The sequence below is a fragment of the Archocentrus centrarchus genome, chromosome 13 (genome assembly GCF_007364275.1).
Source record: "Archocentrus centrarchus isolate MPI-CPG fArcCen1 chromosome 13, fArcCen1, whole genome shotgun sequence".
NCBI classification, from domain to species: Eukaryota; Metazoa; Chordata; class Actinopteri; order Cichliformes; family Cichlidae; genus Archocentrus; species Archocentrus centrarchus.
Genome location: NC_044358.1, coordinates 37,366,195 through 37,382,106, shown reverse-complemented (window position 1 = coordinate 37,382,106; position 15,912 = coordinate 37,366,195). Strand labels below are relative to the sequence as shown.

Here is a 15,912-nt window from a genome sequence, read left to right as displayed (position 1 = left end):
GGCACAACTTTGTGATGTGTGAACAAGCAGACACTTTCTGCAAATAGCTGGAATAAATTGTTGAAACTAGTGACTGGTTTCTGGAGTGTAAGGGGCTAGTTTGGGTATTGCGGTACCACCCTGGTTTACTTTGCTTTCATGCAGTACAGCTATACACAGAGGTTCAGCACAGGCTCGTGTCCACAGGCGTATGTGTATCACAAATGCAACCTGTGGTCTAGAAAAGGAAGTAAAATAATGGCTTTGATGCAGACAAACTGCAGTTTAATCGTGTTCCTTTAACTGAGGAATAAGTAGCATTCCAATCCACAACATCGTACATCATTCTGCTCTCTGGGTTGCAACTGTTTTAGAACTGATTATCAGGTAGTTTAAAATAAAACCCATGTTTATGAAAACTCTGGTGTCAGTCTTCACTTTATGTTGCGGCTTTTGAGACAGGTCATAACAAAGCATTTAAGATAGAGAAAGCAACACAACATTCTGATATTAAATAACAATGCAGACATTTTTAAAGAAATCAATTTACGACTTGTGCGTGTGTGTGTGTGTGCATGAGTGAACAACTGGTGCGTGTGTGTATGTGTGTATGTGTGTGTGCGTGCGTGTGTGTGGGTGTGTGGACAGCTGGGCCTCGGTTGGTGGCTTGCCGAGCCTTGGCACCTGTGGGACGTGGAGGGCAGGAGTTACCCGTCCCTACCGCTCCACGCTGCTCCCCACTGGTTGTCACTGTGGTGTGGGTGCCCGTGGGTCCCGGGGTGTGTGGCCAGATGTCTCGGCGTGGTTTTTGACCTGCTCCCTTGGCGGCTGTGGCCTGGGGGTGGCTTGGGCCTCTTTGGCGTGTGGGGGGGCTCTGCCGGGTGTCGGGCTGCTCTTGGGCGCTTGGGGCCTCGGGGGCTGCATGCTCGGCTCGTGCTGGGGGTGCCGGCCTGCCGGGGGGGGGGGGGGGGGGGGGGGGGGGCTGCTCGTCGCCTCTAGTTCTCTGGACTCTTGCCCTTTGACTGTTGGGACTCCGTCTGTGGTCTCCTTCCTTCCTCCTCTGGGGAGTGCACACGGTTGCCATCAGGATGTGTGGCCCCAGGTCTTCTGAGCTCCTGGGCTGTGGATGGCCTGGGTCCCCTGGGTCCTTCCCTATTTGCCTCTGGATCATGGGGGGCATGGTTGCGGTTTCTTGCCCTCATTATTGAGTACATTGCATGACAGAGGCGCATACACACACATTTCTACAAACAATAAAATTGTATGTGTGTGTATGGGTGTATGTATGGATGTGTGAGTGTGTGTGAGTATATTTACTTTTCTTCGATTTCCTTTTTTTTTTTTTCTTCCTTGTTGCCTGTCAGACTTGGCATAAATAACTAAATAAAAACATAAATAAATAAAAATACAAACATTAACAAGAATAGCTTATAGAAAACATATAGAGCTGTTCTTGTTAAAGCAAATATGTTTGGTACATCAGTGCATTCGGATCATCATTCCGATTGTGAAAAATGCCAGACATGACAGGCTAAAAAAAAAAAAAAAGAAATCAATTTATATAGCTGGTAAACACTCTAATAAGTTTAATTCTTTAACATGATTAATAACATTTGTTTACTCTTAAAAATGTCCACTGGTGACCACACAGGTTTCCAGTAATCACTGGCCATTGGGTACATTTTATTTATTAAGATCATCAAACCTATATTTTCAAATGGTCAAATGCATGAAAAAAAAAGACAGGCAAGAATTACTGCTGTGTTGTTGAAACAAAATAAAATGACAATCTGAGAAACAACCATGTCAGGATGGCAGGTGAGAGGAGTGTTTTGGTGCAGGAGCTGTATTTTTTTTTTATGCCCCAGTCTTTCCTTATTTGATGCATTTAAAGTTGACCACCTATGCTCAATTTAAACTCTATGTTTTTGTTCTTAGAGTAGCTTTGCATAATTCACTGTCCAAAATCTACATCTGGGTCTTGGTGCAGCCTTTCGGTTGACCTTCTGTCTTCTCCTAACACTTTAAGCGAACTTTACTTTGATTGGCTGCATTTCTCAAAGCTGTGGACCTGAGATAATCAGTGTAAAGTCTGAAACCTAGCATTTAGAACAGTCATTCAGACACGGTCAAGACAACCTGCTGATGTTCCAACCGAGCATCTGCGGAAGGAAGGTGATTTAAATGATTTTAAACACAGAACAATTGTTGATGCCAGACAGGCTGATCTGAATAACTGCTGATGTACTGGGATTTCCCCACACAACCATCTGCAGGGTTTACAGAGGAGAAAATATCAAGTGAGCAGCGGTTTTCTGGTTGGAAATGTCTTGCTGATGGCAGAGGAGAATGGCCAGACAGTTTTGAGCTGATAGGAAGCCAACAGTGACTCAGATCACCACTCAATATAACCAAAGGCCTACAGATGTGCAACAACTGCACAAGACCACACATGGAGCCACTCCTCTCAACTAACAACAGGAACCTGAGGTTGCGTGGCCTCATCCAAATTGCACAACAGAAGACTGAAAAATGTTGCCTGGTCTGATGAGTCTCGATTTGCAACATTCAGATGCTAGGGTCAGAATGTGGGATAAACACCATGAAAAGTATGGAGGCATCCTGTTTAAGGCAGGCCATTTTAACATAAAATCCAGTTCACCATACTTACATTCCAGATATCTGAAATTGATTTATGACTAGATGCACTAGTAAATTAAGATATCGCTAATTATATTTTGACTAGTCAAAATACCTAGTTGAGATATCTCTAACTCTGACTTGTTGAAATAACTTCAGAATTACCATTTACATTTATTCTGTCTATGCTGATGACAGAGTGGGTCAGGCTGATTAAAGTTACTCGTCATGCTCCACACTGACACATACTATCCTCCATGCATCGGATTAAAATAGAGGTTCCACTCTTTATTTACTCATTGCTTTCTTTCCTTACTCACGCATGCGCTAACTCAGAGCGATCATACTCAGAGTTGATGGACCCAACCCTGATCAGCTGTTCTGGAACGGGAAACTCAGAGTTGCAGAGCTGAGCAACTCTGAGTTTGTTAAACACGCTTCCTGGAATAGGGCCCTGTTCACTTAAATCCCATTACTGGAGTTTTAAATGTTCTGGATGTCATTTATGTCAGAGAGGTGATGCAGCTTCAGTTTTCTTCAATAAAGCAAAACCTAATGAAATAAAGAGGCACCGAATTAGCAGCTAAGGCAAAAATAGTCACAGGTTTATTTATTCTAGTCCAAATTAGTTATTTTACCAAAACAAAATGAGCAACAATGACACACATCAGCAATCTGTTATTTATTCTTATGATACATCCATCTTGAAAATAATGCTTTCGCAGGTGGAGAGTACCACCATCTTGTGGTGAAAAACTATAAAGGAGGGAATCCAGCAGGCCTTCTGTTTGTTGTCAGAACATCAGCTTCTAGGAATGAAGGGCAAGAAGAAAACCTGGCACTCTCACTCAGCCGAGATTTTAGAGAGACTACCAGAGCAGAGGTCCCCTGGGAAGCATCATTTCTGAAATGACAAAGGGAATGCCGTTTACTGCCGAAATGAAACATGATTTATGAAAGCACACTAACTGCCACAGCTGAAATATTTAATGAATGCAATTCTGGCAGACAGATTCAATCGCCACACCTTTTTTTTTGCCAGTGGGAATATTGTGAAATTTAGCGTGGCCACAACACGGCTGAGTCCAGCATGACGCTCACAATCTACCCGTTTCTCTTCTCCCCCACTCTGAGCTTGGCCTTGCTTTAGTCATATGCATATAAATAATTTCATACAAATATGATCAACAAGTTGTGTTTTCTTAAGACAGAAGTGTAGGAATTCAACCTCAAGCTGATAAGACTAGCAGGCTCAGTCGCCTAAGAGTGAATGTATCCACAGTGAATTCTAAAACGACAGGCGCGCACACACACACACACACACACACACACACACACACACACACACACACACACACACAAGAGGGTTGGGTGTGTCACATCTGATTAAACTGGAAGTGCTGGTAAAACTGGTTGTTGATGTTTCATATCCAATAAAGAGCTAGAGATTCATGCTACCGCTGAGCTCATTTTTGAGGTTTTTTTGTTGTTGTGGTGGTTGTTAAAACACAGGGACACTTTCACACTTAGCACTGACAGCCCTTTAGAGGTGAGCCGTTTATGTTCACTGTGCCAGCAGTGTAAAAAGAATCAACACAAGCCACTTTCTGAATTTGGATGACAAAGAGATGTCTAAGATTACAGGCAGACATACCTCATCATCACTGCTGGAAGATGAACTGTGGTTGCCTGATTTGTCCTTCTTGTGCTTATTCTTTTTGTCCTTCTTTTTACCATCCTTTTCCTTGTCCTTGTCCTTATGTCCAGACTTGTCCTTTTCCTTGTCCTTACTTCCGGACTTGTCCTTTTCCTTACTTCCGGACTTGTCCTTTTCCTTACTTCCGGACTTGTCCTTGCTTTCCTAAAAACCCAAAGTTTAAATATTGCCTTGTCATTATTATTGTAGTCAGTCAGATGTAAATGAAGAGTGAAGCGCAAAGCAGGCTTAGATTTTAATTTGTTTCGTTTTTCTCGTCATTGTCATCGCCACGCTTAAAAACATTTTAGGCATGCAGTCCTACCTTGTCCTTCTCTTTGTTCTTGCCCCATGGCCAACTTATTTCGTCCTTCTGTGCCTCATCCTTCGTTATCTTTTCTTCATCCTTACCCGCAGCTTAAAAAAAAAAAAAATCACAGAATATCTCAAGCATATGCCTGCATATAAAATTATTAAGCTGTGACATATAAGGGACTGCTACGAAACAAATTCACAGAAAATGTGAGTTTACCTGATGACAGATCGAAACTCATTGCGGCTCCTGCTCGTGTGTTTTCTTCCTTCCCCGACTCGGTAAAACGGACTGTCACTGCATTCCTGGAGCTTTCAGGAAATCTGGATTTCACCGCACCTAAGTCACCTGATCAGACCACGCCCGCAAACGCAACACCTGCGAGTGGGGTAAATTTGCCTCCAAGGCTTTCTGATTGATAGTATTATATTTGTTATTTACACGTATTTGATACATAACCATATTTGCTGGCATGTTCGGGGTGGACCCTCCATCGCGCTCTGTGGCATCTGGGATCATCTCCAGCCGTTCCCACTAAGCAAGAAAATACTTTAATGGATACATGAAAAATATACAAGACCAGACAGTTTTGACTGGTATTGTACATTATTTGAGATATGTAAAATACCTTGTTTCGATATTTTTGGCAGGATCTGGAGGATCTTAGTAGCCTCCAAATGTTTTGTTTGTTTGTTATTTAATTATTATTGGTTTGTACTTTGTAAAACTTTAGGTGAAACTATAGCTGTATTTCAGTACCGTGAATAGGTGCTTTGTTTCTGAGTTCTTTGTGAATTGCGTTATGGGTTCCTGGTTGTTCTTTACTTGTTCGTAATGTTCTTTTAGTGAGTGAATTCTTTTAGTTACAACAGAATTTTAATTTATTTTGCCTTTACTGCGTCTCCGTAAATTTCTCTCTTTTTTTTTAATCGTGTATTTCGGGATTAGTCTAGCATGCTGAGTTTTAGTTTTACTGCAGGCTCCTGTCTGCTTTTCATGGGCTGCGGACGCCTAATTATAATTTCCTGTTTCCCACGAACCCTTGATCCCTCTTTACATTTGGTTTGTATTTTGAGTTAGTTCTCCCAGCGTTTCGCCTCTGTTTTGTCTTTGTCCACCGGTGTCCCTCTGCCGCGTTCTTCATGAAAATATAAATCTCTTGTCTCTGTGTTCAATATTTTACAGCTGCTTACTTCCTGTTTTACTTTCATTTGTGATCTGTCAGTTTTGCTCACCTTTGTTACTGAAGCTGACCTCCCGCATCCTACGTTTGGGTCCTCATTCTTACACTCCGCGCTTTGTGACAAGTGTACTTAGTTACTTTTTAGCACTCAAAGTATTTGGAAAATTATGCTTACATTCTTTGAATATGGGGCACATTATTATTATTATAGCCACAGTGTGCACCATGGTGGAGCTGCTGTGTATCATTATGTAGGGGTATTTTATCAGTGATCACTGGGGGATCTGAAGTAAACATTCAAAGCTGCTGCTGGATATCCCTAGAAAACTATTACTAGAATAAAACTGCTAGACTACTGAGGTGGTGGCCATTATGTTAGACTGAATATCAATAAGACACAGTGTTAACATACAGGAGAACGCATCTGTATCACTCTGCATGGGCTAAAGAATAAACCATCTCCTTTTATGAAAAATATAGCATTTACAGTCAGTAGTTCAACATAGTTCAAAGTAAATTTAGCACAAAAAGTAAAGACATTTGTGTTTGGTAGATTATTTCTTTGTTGTAAGTCTGTTATTTCCACTTAAATGGTACCACACCTGTAAGGAAAACTATTCTCATGCTGGTCACCAGCTTAGTCGAGCATTCCTCTGCCAGCATTATTTCCAAGAATCATTGTTACAACAAAGAAATAAATTGACCAACACAAGTTCCTTACTTTTTGTGATAAATGTGTAAAATATTCCCACTGTAATTTACTGTCAACAGCTATATGGAAATGCTTATAATGAAAACAGCCTCTGATATTTAATGGTAGACAAACACAAACAGGAAACATTAATTTTTGCTCTTTTATTACCCAAACCTTTAGCATGTTGTGATTGTAAATTGACATTTCCTCCACCAGTGGGCTTCCATTTTAAATCCCAGCATCCTCTCTAACTGATTAGGAATCACAGAAAACATTTTGCATCATTTTGTAATTTGAAAATTTAGTGATCCTGTATTGCTCAAAAGAAATCATGAAACCAGGTAGAATAATTAAAGCAAAGCCTTTTTTTTTCAACTGTTAACTAAGATCTATGACATCTTATTATTGGTAAGGCCTGGGGCCCGACAGCAGATCCTTTGAGGACAGGTAACTAGTGGAGCGTGTCGCTCCATCTCCAAACCTCTTTGGGCTCCCCATCAGGCTCTCCATGGGGCTGAGAGCTCTGTGACTGGAGGCCCTGTGTCCTGTATTCGCTGAGGAGGTAAAGGGAGACGGCATGGAGACAGCTGAAGAACTTGGAGGATCCAGCTTCAAGGCGGGGGACGTAAAAGACACAGAGGGAGTGTCACTTGGCTTGGAGCTGCTGCCACTAGCAGCAGAAAGTTGACCACCACCCCCTGAATGGTCGATTTTTGGCTCACTGCTTTGCTCACCGTCAAGGCAGTCCTGGAAAATAACACCACCAGCTCACGTGAGGAATACATTACAACTTCACAAAAGGTGAATTGTTTGTGAGGCCAACAATGAATTAAAGTTTGCTGTGACACGTTCTCTCGTGAAAAAGCAAATCCTTTTGTTCTCGTTGGCATCGCTTTCGAATGAGTCAAAGAGAGAAACAATGAAACAATGAATTTTTCTTTCATATAATCTGATGATAGTAGCATCTTGTACATAATTTACCTGTTCCTCCTTCTGCTTTTTATTTTCTTTGTCACTGTAACAATCAGAGGAGCTTGAGTCCTGCTAAAATAAACATTAAAAACTCATCATCATAGAGTCGTAATACCAAAATGAGCAGACATGCTTTTTTTCTCCATCACACAGGATGAGCTACCTTCTTTTTATCCTTCTTCTTTTTATCCTTCTTCTTTTTATCCTTCTTCTTCTTGTCTTTCTTCTTTTTCTTTTTCTTCTTCTCGTAGTCGTCACTACTAGAAGAAGAATCCGAAGAAGAACTGGAATCCTGGGGTGTAAGTATGACAGCGAGGTTACCCCATCATTCATAACTCAGAGTTTATGAATATACAAGGAACAATTTTACCTTTTTCTTGTCTTTCTTCTTCTTTTTCCTCTTCTTATCCTTCTTCTTTTTCTTCTCATCATCATCATCACTAGAAGAATCACTGGAGGAGTCAGAAGAAGAAGAATCCTGGCCAAAAATAAGGCAAAGATTTAATTTGCAGGAATCACACAGTAGCATATCCTCCAGTTGTCTATGTTTTTACTTCATTTTTCACAGGTGCTTGGCTGTTGTGAATTATCTGATAAGCTTTTCAAAAATGTGGAACATTTTAGTCAAGATTCACAAACTTTAACTTTAAAGAACACTTTATGACTCATAAACCCAAAAACCTGCCCATTCGCACCTTCTTTTTCTTCTTCTTCTTATCTTTCTTTTTCTTCTTCTTCTTATCATTCTTTTTCTTCTTCTTCTTATCTTTCTTCTTCTTTTTCTAAAGAAAAAAAAAATACTTTCTAGATAAATTGTGCAGTCTTTTACTTTGGCTCCCTTTCATAAATTTGGATGCAACTAATACATTTTCAAATCATTATTATAATAATACAATTATATTCATAGGCTGTCTTCATCATCACTTTCAAAGGAAGAAGAGGGTGATAATGATGAAGAAGCAGTAGAATGCTAGAAAGTTCATCAGTCAGTAATAGAAATACATCCCTTTGTGATAAACTGTACATCTGGCACATATTTACCTTCTTTCTCTTCTTCTTTTCGTCTTCACTGTCAGAGGAGGAAGAAGAGCTGGAATCCTGTAAAAGGGTTAAAGGACTACAAATGCTGTTACTGCATTAGATAGGCATAGGCTAGGAAGTTTAAATCCATTCATGGTGCTCCCAGGAATATTTTTACCCTGTGTCAATATAGTAAATGTAAAAAGTAACAATCTTCAATACACAGGTTTGTACAGACACATGATAATTTACCTTTTTCTTCTTCAACTTCTTCTTGTCCTTCTCCTTCCGTCCTTCTCCCTGATGGCAATCCTCAGTGGCATCAGGTAATGTCTCCATTCCCCCTGCTATACAGTAAACATCAATACCACCAAAACAATGGCACTTTTCAGAAACTAATTTGCTCTGTTTAAGAGTTTGAGTGGCATACATACCAGCTAATGTAGCGGAGACTTTGCCTTCTTCTTCAGATTTAAGCTGTTGTGGGAAAAGAAAGCAATTATGTGTTTTTCTGTTTGGCATAGTTTTCTGTGTAAAAGCTTAGCCCCCATGATATTACAATGATGTTTTAGGCTCCCTTAAAGCCTGGAGCCATTGAGCCTTGTCACCATCTCTTTTCTCACAAAATAGAGAGAAACCAAGGTTACTGGACACTTTTGGAAGCAACTGTTCAATCCATCAAGCGGCTAAGTACAGAGCATGAAACATGAAGTCAATCTACGTTCGCATGTGCATTCTTCCAAAGGGTGGTTGGCCTTTGATGAATGGCGTGATTTGGGAGAGGCTCAGAGTAGAGCTGCTGCTCCTTCACATCAAAAGGAGCCAGTTGAGGTGGACCGGACATGTCCTAAATGAAGGAGGCCCCAGGGCAGACCCAGGACACGCTGGAGAGATTATATCTCCTGGCTGGAATGCCTCGCCGCTTAACACTAGAACATGTGAAGTGCACCCACAGTTTATTCATCAGCTGACAAGTTTTAGCTTCACCTTCTCCTCTAAATAAAGTAACTTATTAATATAGCAGCAGTCAAATGCTGAGGCTTCAAATTGTAGGGTCCTAGGGACGTCACAGTGACTGCATCCCTCTTTCTTTTACAGTCTACTCCTAAAACCAAGGAATAACACTTTGCATTTCCATTTGCTTTGTCTTGTTTTGTTTTTGTTTAGTGTGTCCACAGACACACACACACACACACACAAAAAAAAAAAACTGTAAGAAAAAAGTTGACTGTATTACCATCTTGGGAAGCATGTGGTTCTTGAAGAACTTCTCAAGATGCAACACGTTTGACTGCCAGTTATCATCTCGTTCTATGGGGATAATAACGTTGTCTTTTGTAGTCCAAACCACAAAGAAGCAGGTCTGCCTGTCAGTGAGGTGAAGCTGCCCCTGTACTTGGTGCCAGTATGGATGGTCCTTACGCAGGCTGTAAGTATCTCCTTCCTTAATGAGGCAGAAATCCTTGATTTGCAGGGCTTCTGCGATTGTCTTTTCCCTAGCACTATAGGGACACTTCACTTCCAGCACTGCAGAAGGCTCCACCAGACCATCTGGAGATGCTCCCAAAAGTCCTGATGGAGAGAGCCACAAGCCTGACTCCTTGACAGACTTCTTCCTTGTAGTGGTGAAGGCCTCAATGCCCTTAATCTCATTCTCAATCCCCCACTTCACAGCCGGCACATGATCAAGTGCTTGCTGCTCTCCCAGCACTCGTTTAAGGAGTGAACGAGTCACACGCTGTGACTTGAGGACAGCTCCAAAATTGCTGGCAGTTAGTCTCCCTTTCCTAAACAAATGCCAGTTTTTGTTGTTACGCTGACCAACTGTTGCATTCTGAATGCCCCTCTGTTGGTCCTGTGACACGGCCATTTTTGCCAGGATAGCCTCGGTTCCCTGATGCCCCACAGTTTTCACAATTTCAGGAACAAGCTTGTCCAAGTATGGGATACCTGGCATACTTGTTTCAGTGACCTGTGCAGCGATGAGATTTATGTTAATCACTTTTAATAAAACAATTTATGGGGCTGTATAATTAAACTTTATGCCAATGCCAGTGGGTTTACATACCAGATATAAAGCATAAGAAACCGTCTTGAATATAAGGAAGCTGAGCTAACATTTCGATCAGCTTTTATTAAAAAAAATGGAAATCCCCAAAAATGGGAATTGGTTGTTGGGGCTTGTGAGGAGAAATGTGAGCCAATCCCAAACCAGGAGAGAATTAAAGGAAAGAGAGTAAGTGTTACAGAGGTAAACAGGGAGGTGATGGCTAGAATCCCACTGCTGTTTGACAAGAGTGGAGCACTGAAACAGGGATGAACGAGACAGGGATGTGTGTTTATTTAATGCTACAGTGTCTGATATTCGAAGGGTCAAATACAAATCTCTCATCAGTTCATAGTAATTTGATGCTTACTGCAGAAGTGGTGATTTTTTTTTAAAACAAACTGAATAGTTCCGGCTTTATTTTTATATATATAAACACACACACACACACACACAGTATGTCTTCTGTCCTGTCTCTCTCCCCTCAGCCCCAACCAGTCCAGGCAGATGACTGCCCCTCCCTGAGCCTGGTTCTGCCTGAGGTTTCTTCCTGTTAAAAGGCAGTTTTTTCCTTCCCAGTGTTGCCGAATGCTTGCTCATAGGGGGTCGTTTTGAATGTTGAGTTTTTTCTGTAATTATTGTAGGGTCTTAACCCTACAATATGAAACACCTTGAGGTGACTGTTGTGATTTTGTGCTACATAAATAAAATTGAATTAAATAAAATGACCATCATGTTTACGTGGTTAAACTTGAAACTACCAACTGACACCAAAAAACTCATACTGAGGAGACAGAGCAAGTGAGCTGAAGGGTCATTTCGTCTGATTTGTTTTTGTAAGTAGAGAAGTCACTCAGGCTTGGCATTAGCAACAACAGGTTTAAATAACGGTTTCTCCCACAATCCAAAGTCATGCAATTAGTGAGATCAGGTTAATAGTGATTCTAATTTACCCATAAGTGTGAATATGAGTGTGAATGATTGTCTGTCTCTCTGTGTTAGCCCTGCAAAATGCTGGCAGCCTGTACAGGATGTACCCTGCCTCTCGCCTTATGATATTTGGGATAGGCTCCAAGTGTAAATGCATGCATGCAGGTGTAGAATGAGTGAATATTTAAACCTGCCAGCAACCTTTTTATCTTCCTCAGCACTCAGTTCCAGAATCTCACCACCTGAACAAATGGAGAAAGTCCAAATATACTGTATCAACTGTTTGTGGCGACAATGGCTGTCATTTACATTAGTGATACATAATCATCAATACAGCCAGAGTCATCAATAGACAGTAGGAAAGAACAAGTAGAAACACTCGCCTGCTGCTGACAGGCCAATGTTTGCTTGCTTTTCATCCTGAAAGAGCACATATCGTTAGGCTAAAGTAATCGTCACATAGTAAAAAATAATAAAGGTTAAGGTGGTAAGACTCATTTCCAAAAGGTGTGATGGTACATTTTTCAGAAGTGCAACTGGGCAGTGAATCACAGCAGATTGATGTCTTTGCTACAACTAAAGTCTAAAGAGAGACTGTGTGTATTTTGCAATATAAACTCATTCCTGGAGATTTTATTGCATGCGCCACAATTCAGGAAAATATCTACTCATACCCTTCTCTAATTTGACCAGAAGTTACTACTCAAGGGGTGTGTTTGCTGTGGGGGAATCTGTTTTTGCTACAGAGCACAGAGTACACAAATGTTTCTACAGTCATGACCTAACAAATAAGGCAGACACTGCAGAAAGTGTCCTGTTGTTATGTTATGTGCATAAACAATGGCCTAAAATTTACCATATAACTTAGTAGCTTTAAGCTTAAAAAAAAAAAACTTTTTACTTTTTTCTCATCCTTCTTCTTGTCCTTTTTCTTTTTATCTTTGTCGCTGTCAGAAGATAAAGAGCTGGAATCCTGAATTAATGTTAAAGATTTTCAGTTTGCTGTTCAAGTGAAGAAATGAGATTGTTGCATTGCTTATACATCAGGAGCTCTGGGCCACTAACAGACATTCACATTGCCTTACCTTCTTCTTCTTCTTATCTTCGCTGTCAGAAGAAGATGAAGATGAGGAGCTAGAGTCCTATGAAAGAAAAAAAAAAAAATATATATATATATACACACACACACATATAAATATACACATATATATATTACAATTGGTCATTTCAAAACTGAGAACCAACCAATACCTTCTTCTTCTTTTTGTCCTTTTTCTTCTTCTTCTTTTTCTTTTTATCATCATCACTGTCAGAAGAAGATGATGAAGAAGAGCTAGAGTCCTGTGAGAGAAAAGAATAAAATTTATATATATATATATATATATATATATATATATATATATATATATATATATATATATATATATATATATTTATTTATTTATTTATATAAAAACTGGGAACTATTTAAATTTGAGATTGCAAAGTTTTTAAGACACTATGGTTCCAATATTAAAAAAAGTCCAAGAAATCTGAAGAAAATAAAATCATCAGTGGAATTATGTTCTTCTTCAAAAAGAGTCCCTTAGACTTGTCAGATGATGAAAAAATAAATTTAGCCACTTTACAAAATAAGCTGCATAAAATTTACAAAACTCAGGTACAAGGAGCCTTTATAAGATCAAGATTAAAATGGTTAGAAGAAGGTGAGAGTAACTCCTCTTGTTTTGTTTTTTTTTTCAGTTGGAAAAGCATCGTGCTAAATCCAACACACTTCAAGAGTTAAACATAGAAGGGCAAGTATCCTCTGACCCAAAAATTATTGCTAACCATGTCTGCTCTTTTTACAGTAAACTTTATACTCTCAATCACCCAAATGGAAACCTTGAACATTTCTTGAATTCTGTTAATACACAACGTATACTTGACTCTGAACGTGAGAGTTGCGATTCTAATCTAACAATTAATTAAATACTTTTTTCTATAAATCATTTAAAAAAATAACAAATCCCCTGGGTCAGATGGATTAACAGGGGAATTCTACAAGCAATTTGGTGATCAGCTTGCTCCTTTTCTCGCCAAAGTTTTCTCACAGAGTTTTCTCCCCCCTACTTTAAATCATGGGATTATTACCCTCATACCTAAGCCCCAAAAAGACAAATTACTCATTGATAACTGGCATCCTATATGTCTCTTAAATAATGATTATAAAATTCTGGCATCAGTATTTGCAAAAATACTTAAATCAGTACTAAATACAGTTATTGGAGAAACACAATCTGGATTCATGCAAAATAGACACATTTCCAATAATATACGGCTCGTCCTTGATATTCTAGACGATTCAGAATTAATTACTGATAATAGTGTCATACTCTTCTTAGACTTTTACAAAGCATTTGATTCAATTAATCACAACTTTATCTTCAGCTGTCTTGATAAATTTGGATTTGGTCCGTTTTTCTGCAATACAATTAAAACATGGCACCTCCCCTAGGTTCAGTTTATATCGAGGAATCAGGCAAGGCTGCCCAATTTCCCCTTATCTCTTTCTTTTAGCCACTCAGATTCTTGCTGACTTCATTTCTGCAAATCAACTGAAAGGTATTTATGTTTTTGGTAAAGAAATCCGAATTAGTCAGTTAGCTGATGATACTACTCTTTTTTTAAGAGATAGCAGTCAAGTTTCCCCTACTTTAAGCTTAATCCACACTTTTTCTGATGTATCAGGGCTTCACTTGAATATAAACAAATGTGAACTTCTACTGGTTAAAGAATACGCTTTACAATCTGTCTGTAATATTCCTGTTTAAAAAAAAAAGTGTCACTTATTTAGGCATAATTATCTCTAAGAACAATTTGGAAAGGTGTTCATTTAATTTTACTCCCTTAATTGATAAAACCAAAAAAATGGCTTAATTTATGGCTCCAAAGTGATCTGAGCCTTAGAGGACGAGTATTATTATCTAAAGCGGAGGGAATATCACGGCTTACTTACTCTGCGCTCTCCTTGCATTTGGACACTCAAACTCTTAAATCTATTGACCAAATGTTATTCAAATTCTTATGGAAAAATCATATACATTACTTAAGAAAATCTGTGGTAATGAACTCTTATGAAAAAGGAGGATTAAATTTTCTGGATTTCACAAATAATACATTCAAAGTGAAATGGTTAAAGTCGTATCTAAAAAATTCCATCCTCCATCTGGAATATTTTCCCAAATTACATCTTCTCTAGCTTAGGGGGACTCAGTTTCCTCCTCCTCTGTAATTATAATGTAGAGAAAATACCAGTAAAACTCTCTGCATTTCACAAACAAGCACTTCTTTCATGGGCACTCATATATATTCTCCTCATAATTTCTTTATCTGGAATAACCAATATATCTTTTACAAAAACAAATCACTTTTTTACCCTAATTGGTTTAACAATAAAATCCTTCTGGTGGGTCAGCTGTTTAACAAAAATGGGTGTTTACTCAGTTACAGTGAGTTCAACCTCAAGTATAACTTTGATGTAACTTCTAAAGAGTACAATACTGTGTTTGATGCTGTAACTAATGAAATATGTGAACTATTTAGAAATAATGTTATTGATGAAGATACATCCTTGTTAAATGTAACTGATACCACTGTTGGTAAAGTCTGTTTTTCTTCTCCTTATAAGAATAACAAAATTATGCGTGCTGTTTCAACGAGATGTTGTCTCTGTACCTTCAGCTATATATATATATATATATATATATATATATATATATATATATATATATATATATTAAAATTGGTCACTTCAAAACTGCAAAACAAACAATCAATACCTTCTTCTTCTTCTTCTTCTTGTCCTTTTTCTTCTTCTTTTTCTTTTATCATCCTCACTGTCAGAAGAAGATGATGAAGAAGAGCTATCTGAAGAAGAGGAGCTGGAGTCCTGTAAAAGAAAAGAATAAAATTTACACACACACAACACACATACATATACATACACACACACACATATATAAATTCATCACTTCAAACTGCAAAACAAACAATCAATACCTTCTTCTTCTTCTTCTTCTTGTCCTTTTTCTTCTTCTTTTTCTTTTTATCATCCTCACTGTCAGAAGAAGATGATGAAGAAGAGCTGGAGTCCTGTGAAAGAAAAGAATAAAATTTTTCACACACACACACACACACACACACACATATATATATATATATATATATATATATATATATATATATATATATATATAGATATATATATATATATATATATAGATATAGATGTATATAGATATACATACATATATATATATATATACATACATATATATATATATACATATATATATATGTATATATATATATACATACATATATATATATATATACATATATATGTATATATATATATGTGTATATATATATACACATATATATATGTATATATATA

At 38.5% G+C, this 15,912-nt stretch overlaps 2 protein-coding genes and 1 long non-coding RNA gene across 3 annotated transcripts; all 3 read right to left on the bottom strand.

Moving 5' to 3' along the window:
- Positions 1–3,286: 3,286 nt before the first annotated feature.
- On the bottom strand, positions 3,287–4,961 carry LOC115791088 (splicing regulatory glutamine/lysine-rich protein 1-like). The gene is made up of 4 exons (XM_030745183.1): positions 4,848–4,961; positions 4,641–4,732; positions 4,274–4,480; positions 3,287–3,523 (listed from the first exon to the last, which is right to left on the bottom strand). The coding sequence occupies exons 1-4, from the start codon at positions 4,867–4,869 to the stop codon at positions 3,518–3,520; spliced, it is 327 nt and encodes a 108-aa protein (XP_030601043.1). The 5' UTR covers positions 4,870–4,961; the 3' UTR covers positions 3,287–3,517.
- A 1,917-nt stretch (positions 4,962–6,878) lies between these two features.
- On the bottom strand, positions 6,879–12,608 carry LOC115790511 (uncharacterized). The gene is made up of 11 exons (XM_030744307.1): positions 12,560–12,608; positions 11,858–11,894; positions 11,676–11,716; positions 9,735–10,469; positions 8,932–8,974; positions 8,750–8,844; positions 8,519–8,575; positions 7,848–7,955; positions 7,641–7,769; positions 7,487–7,546; positions 6,879–7,252 (listed from the first exon to the last, which is right to left on the bottom strand). Exons 4-11 carry the CDS (start codon positions 10,452–10,454, stop codon positions 6,908–6,910), a joined length of 1,557 nt encoding a protein of 518 aa, XP_030600167.1. The 5' UTR covers positions 10,455–10,469; positions 11,676–11,716; positions 11,858–11,894; positions 12,560–12,608; the 3' UTR covers positions 6,879–6,907.
- Positions 12,609–12,765: 157 nt separating this feature from the next.
- Positions 12,766–15,576, bottom strand: LOC115790914 (uncharacterized). The gene is made up of 3 exons (XR_004020826.1): positions 15,516–15,576; positions 15,296–15,405; positions 12,766–12,815 (listed from the first exon to the last, which is right to left on the bottom strand). It is a non-coding gene; the product is annotated as an uncharacterized LOC115790914 (long non-coding RNA).
- Between the last annotated feature and the right edge of the window lie 336 nt (positions 15,577–15,912).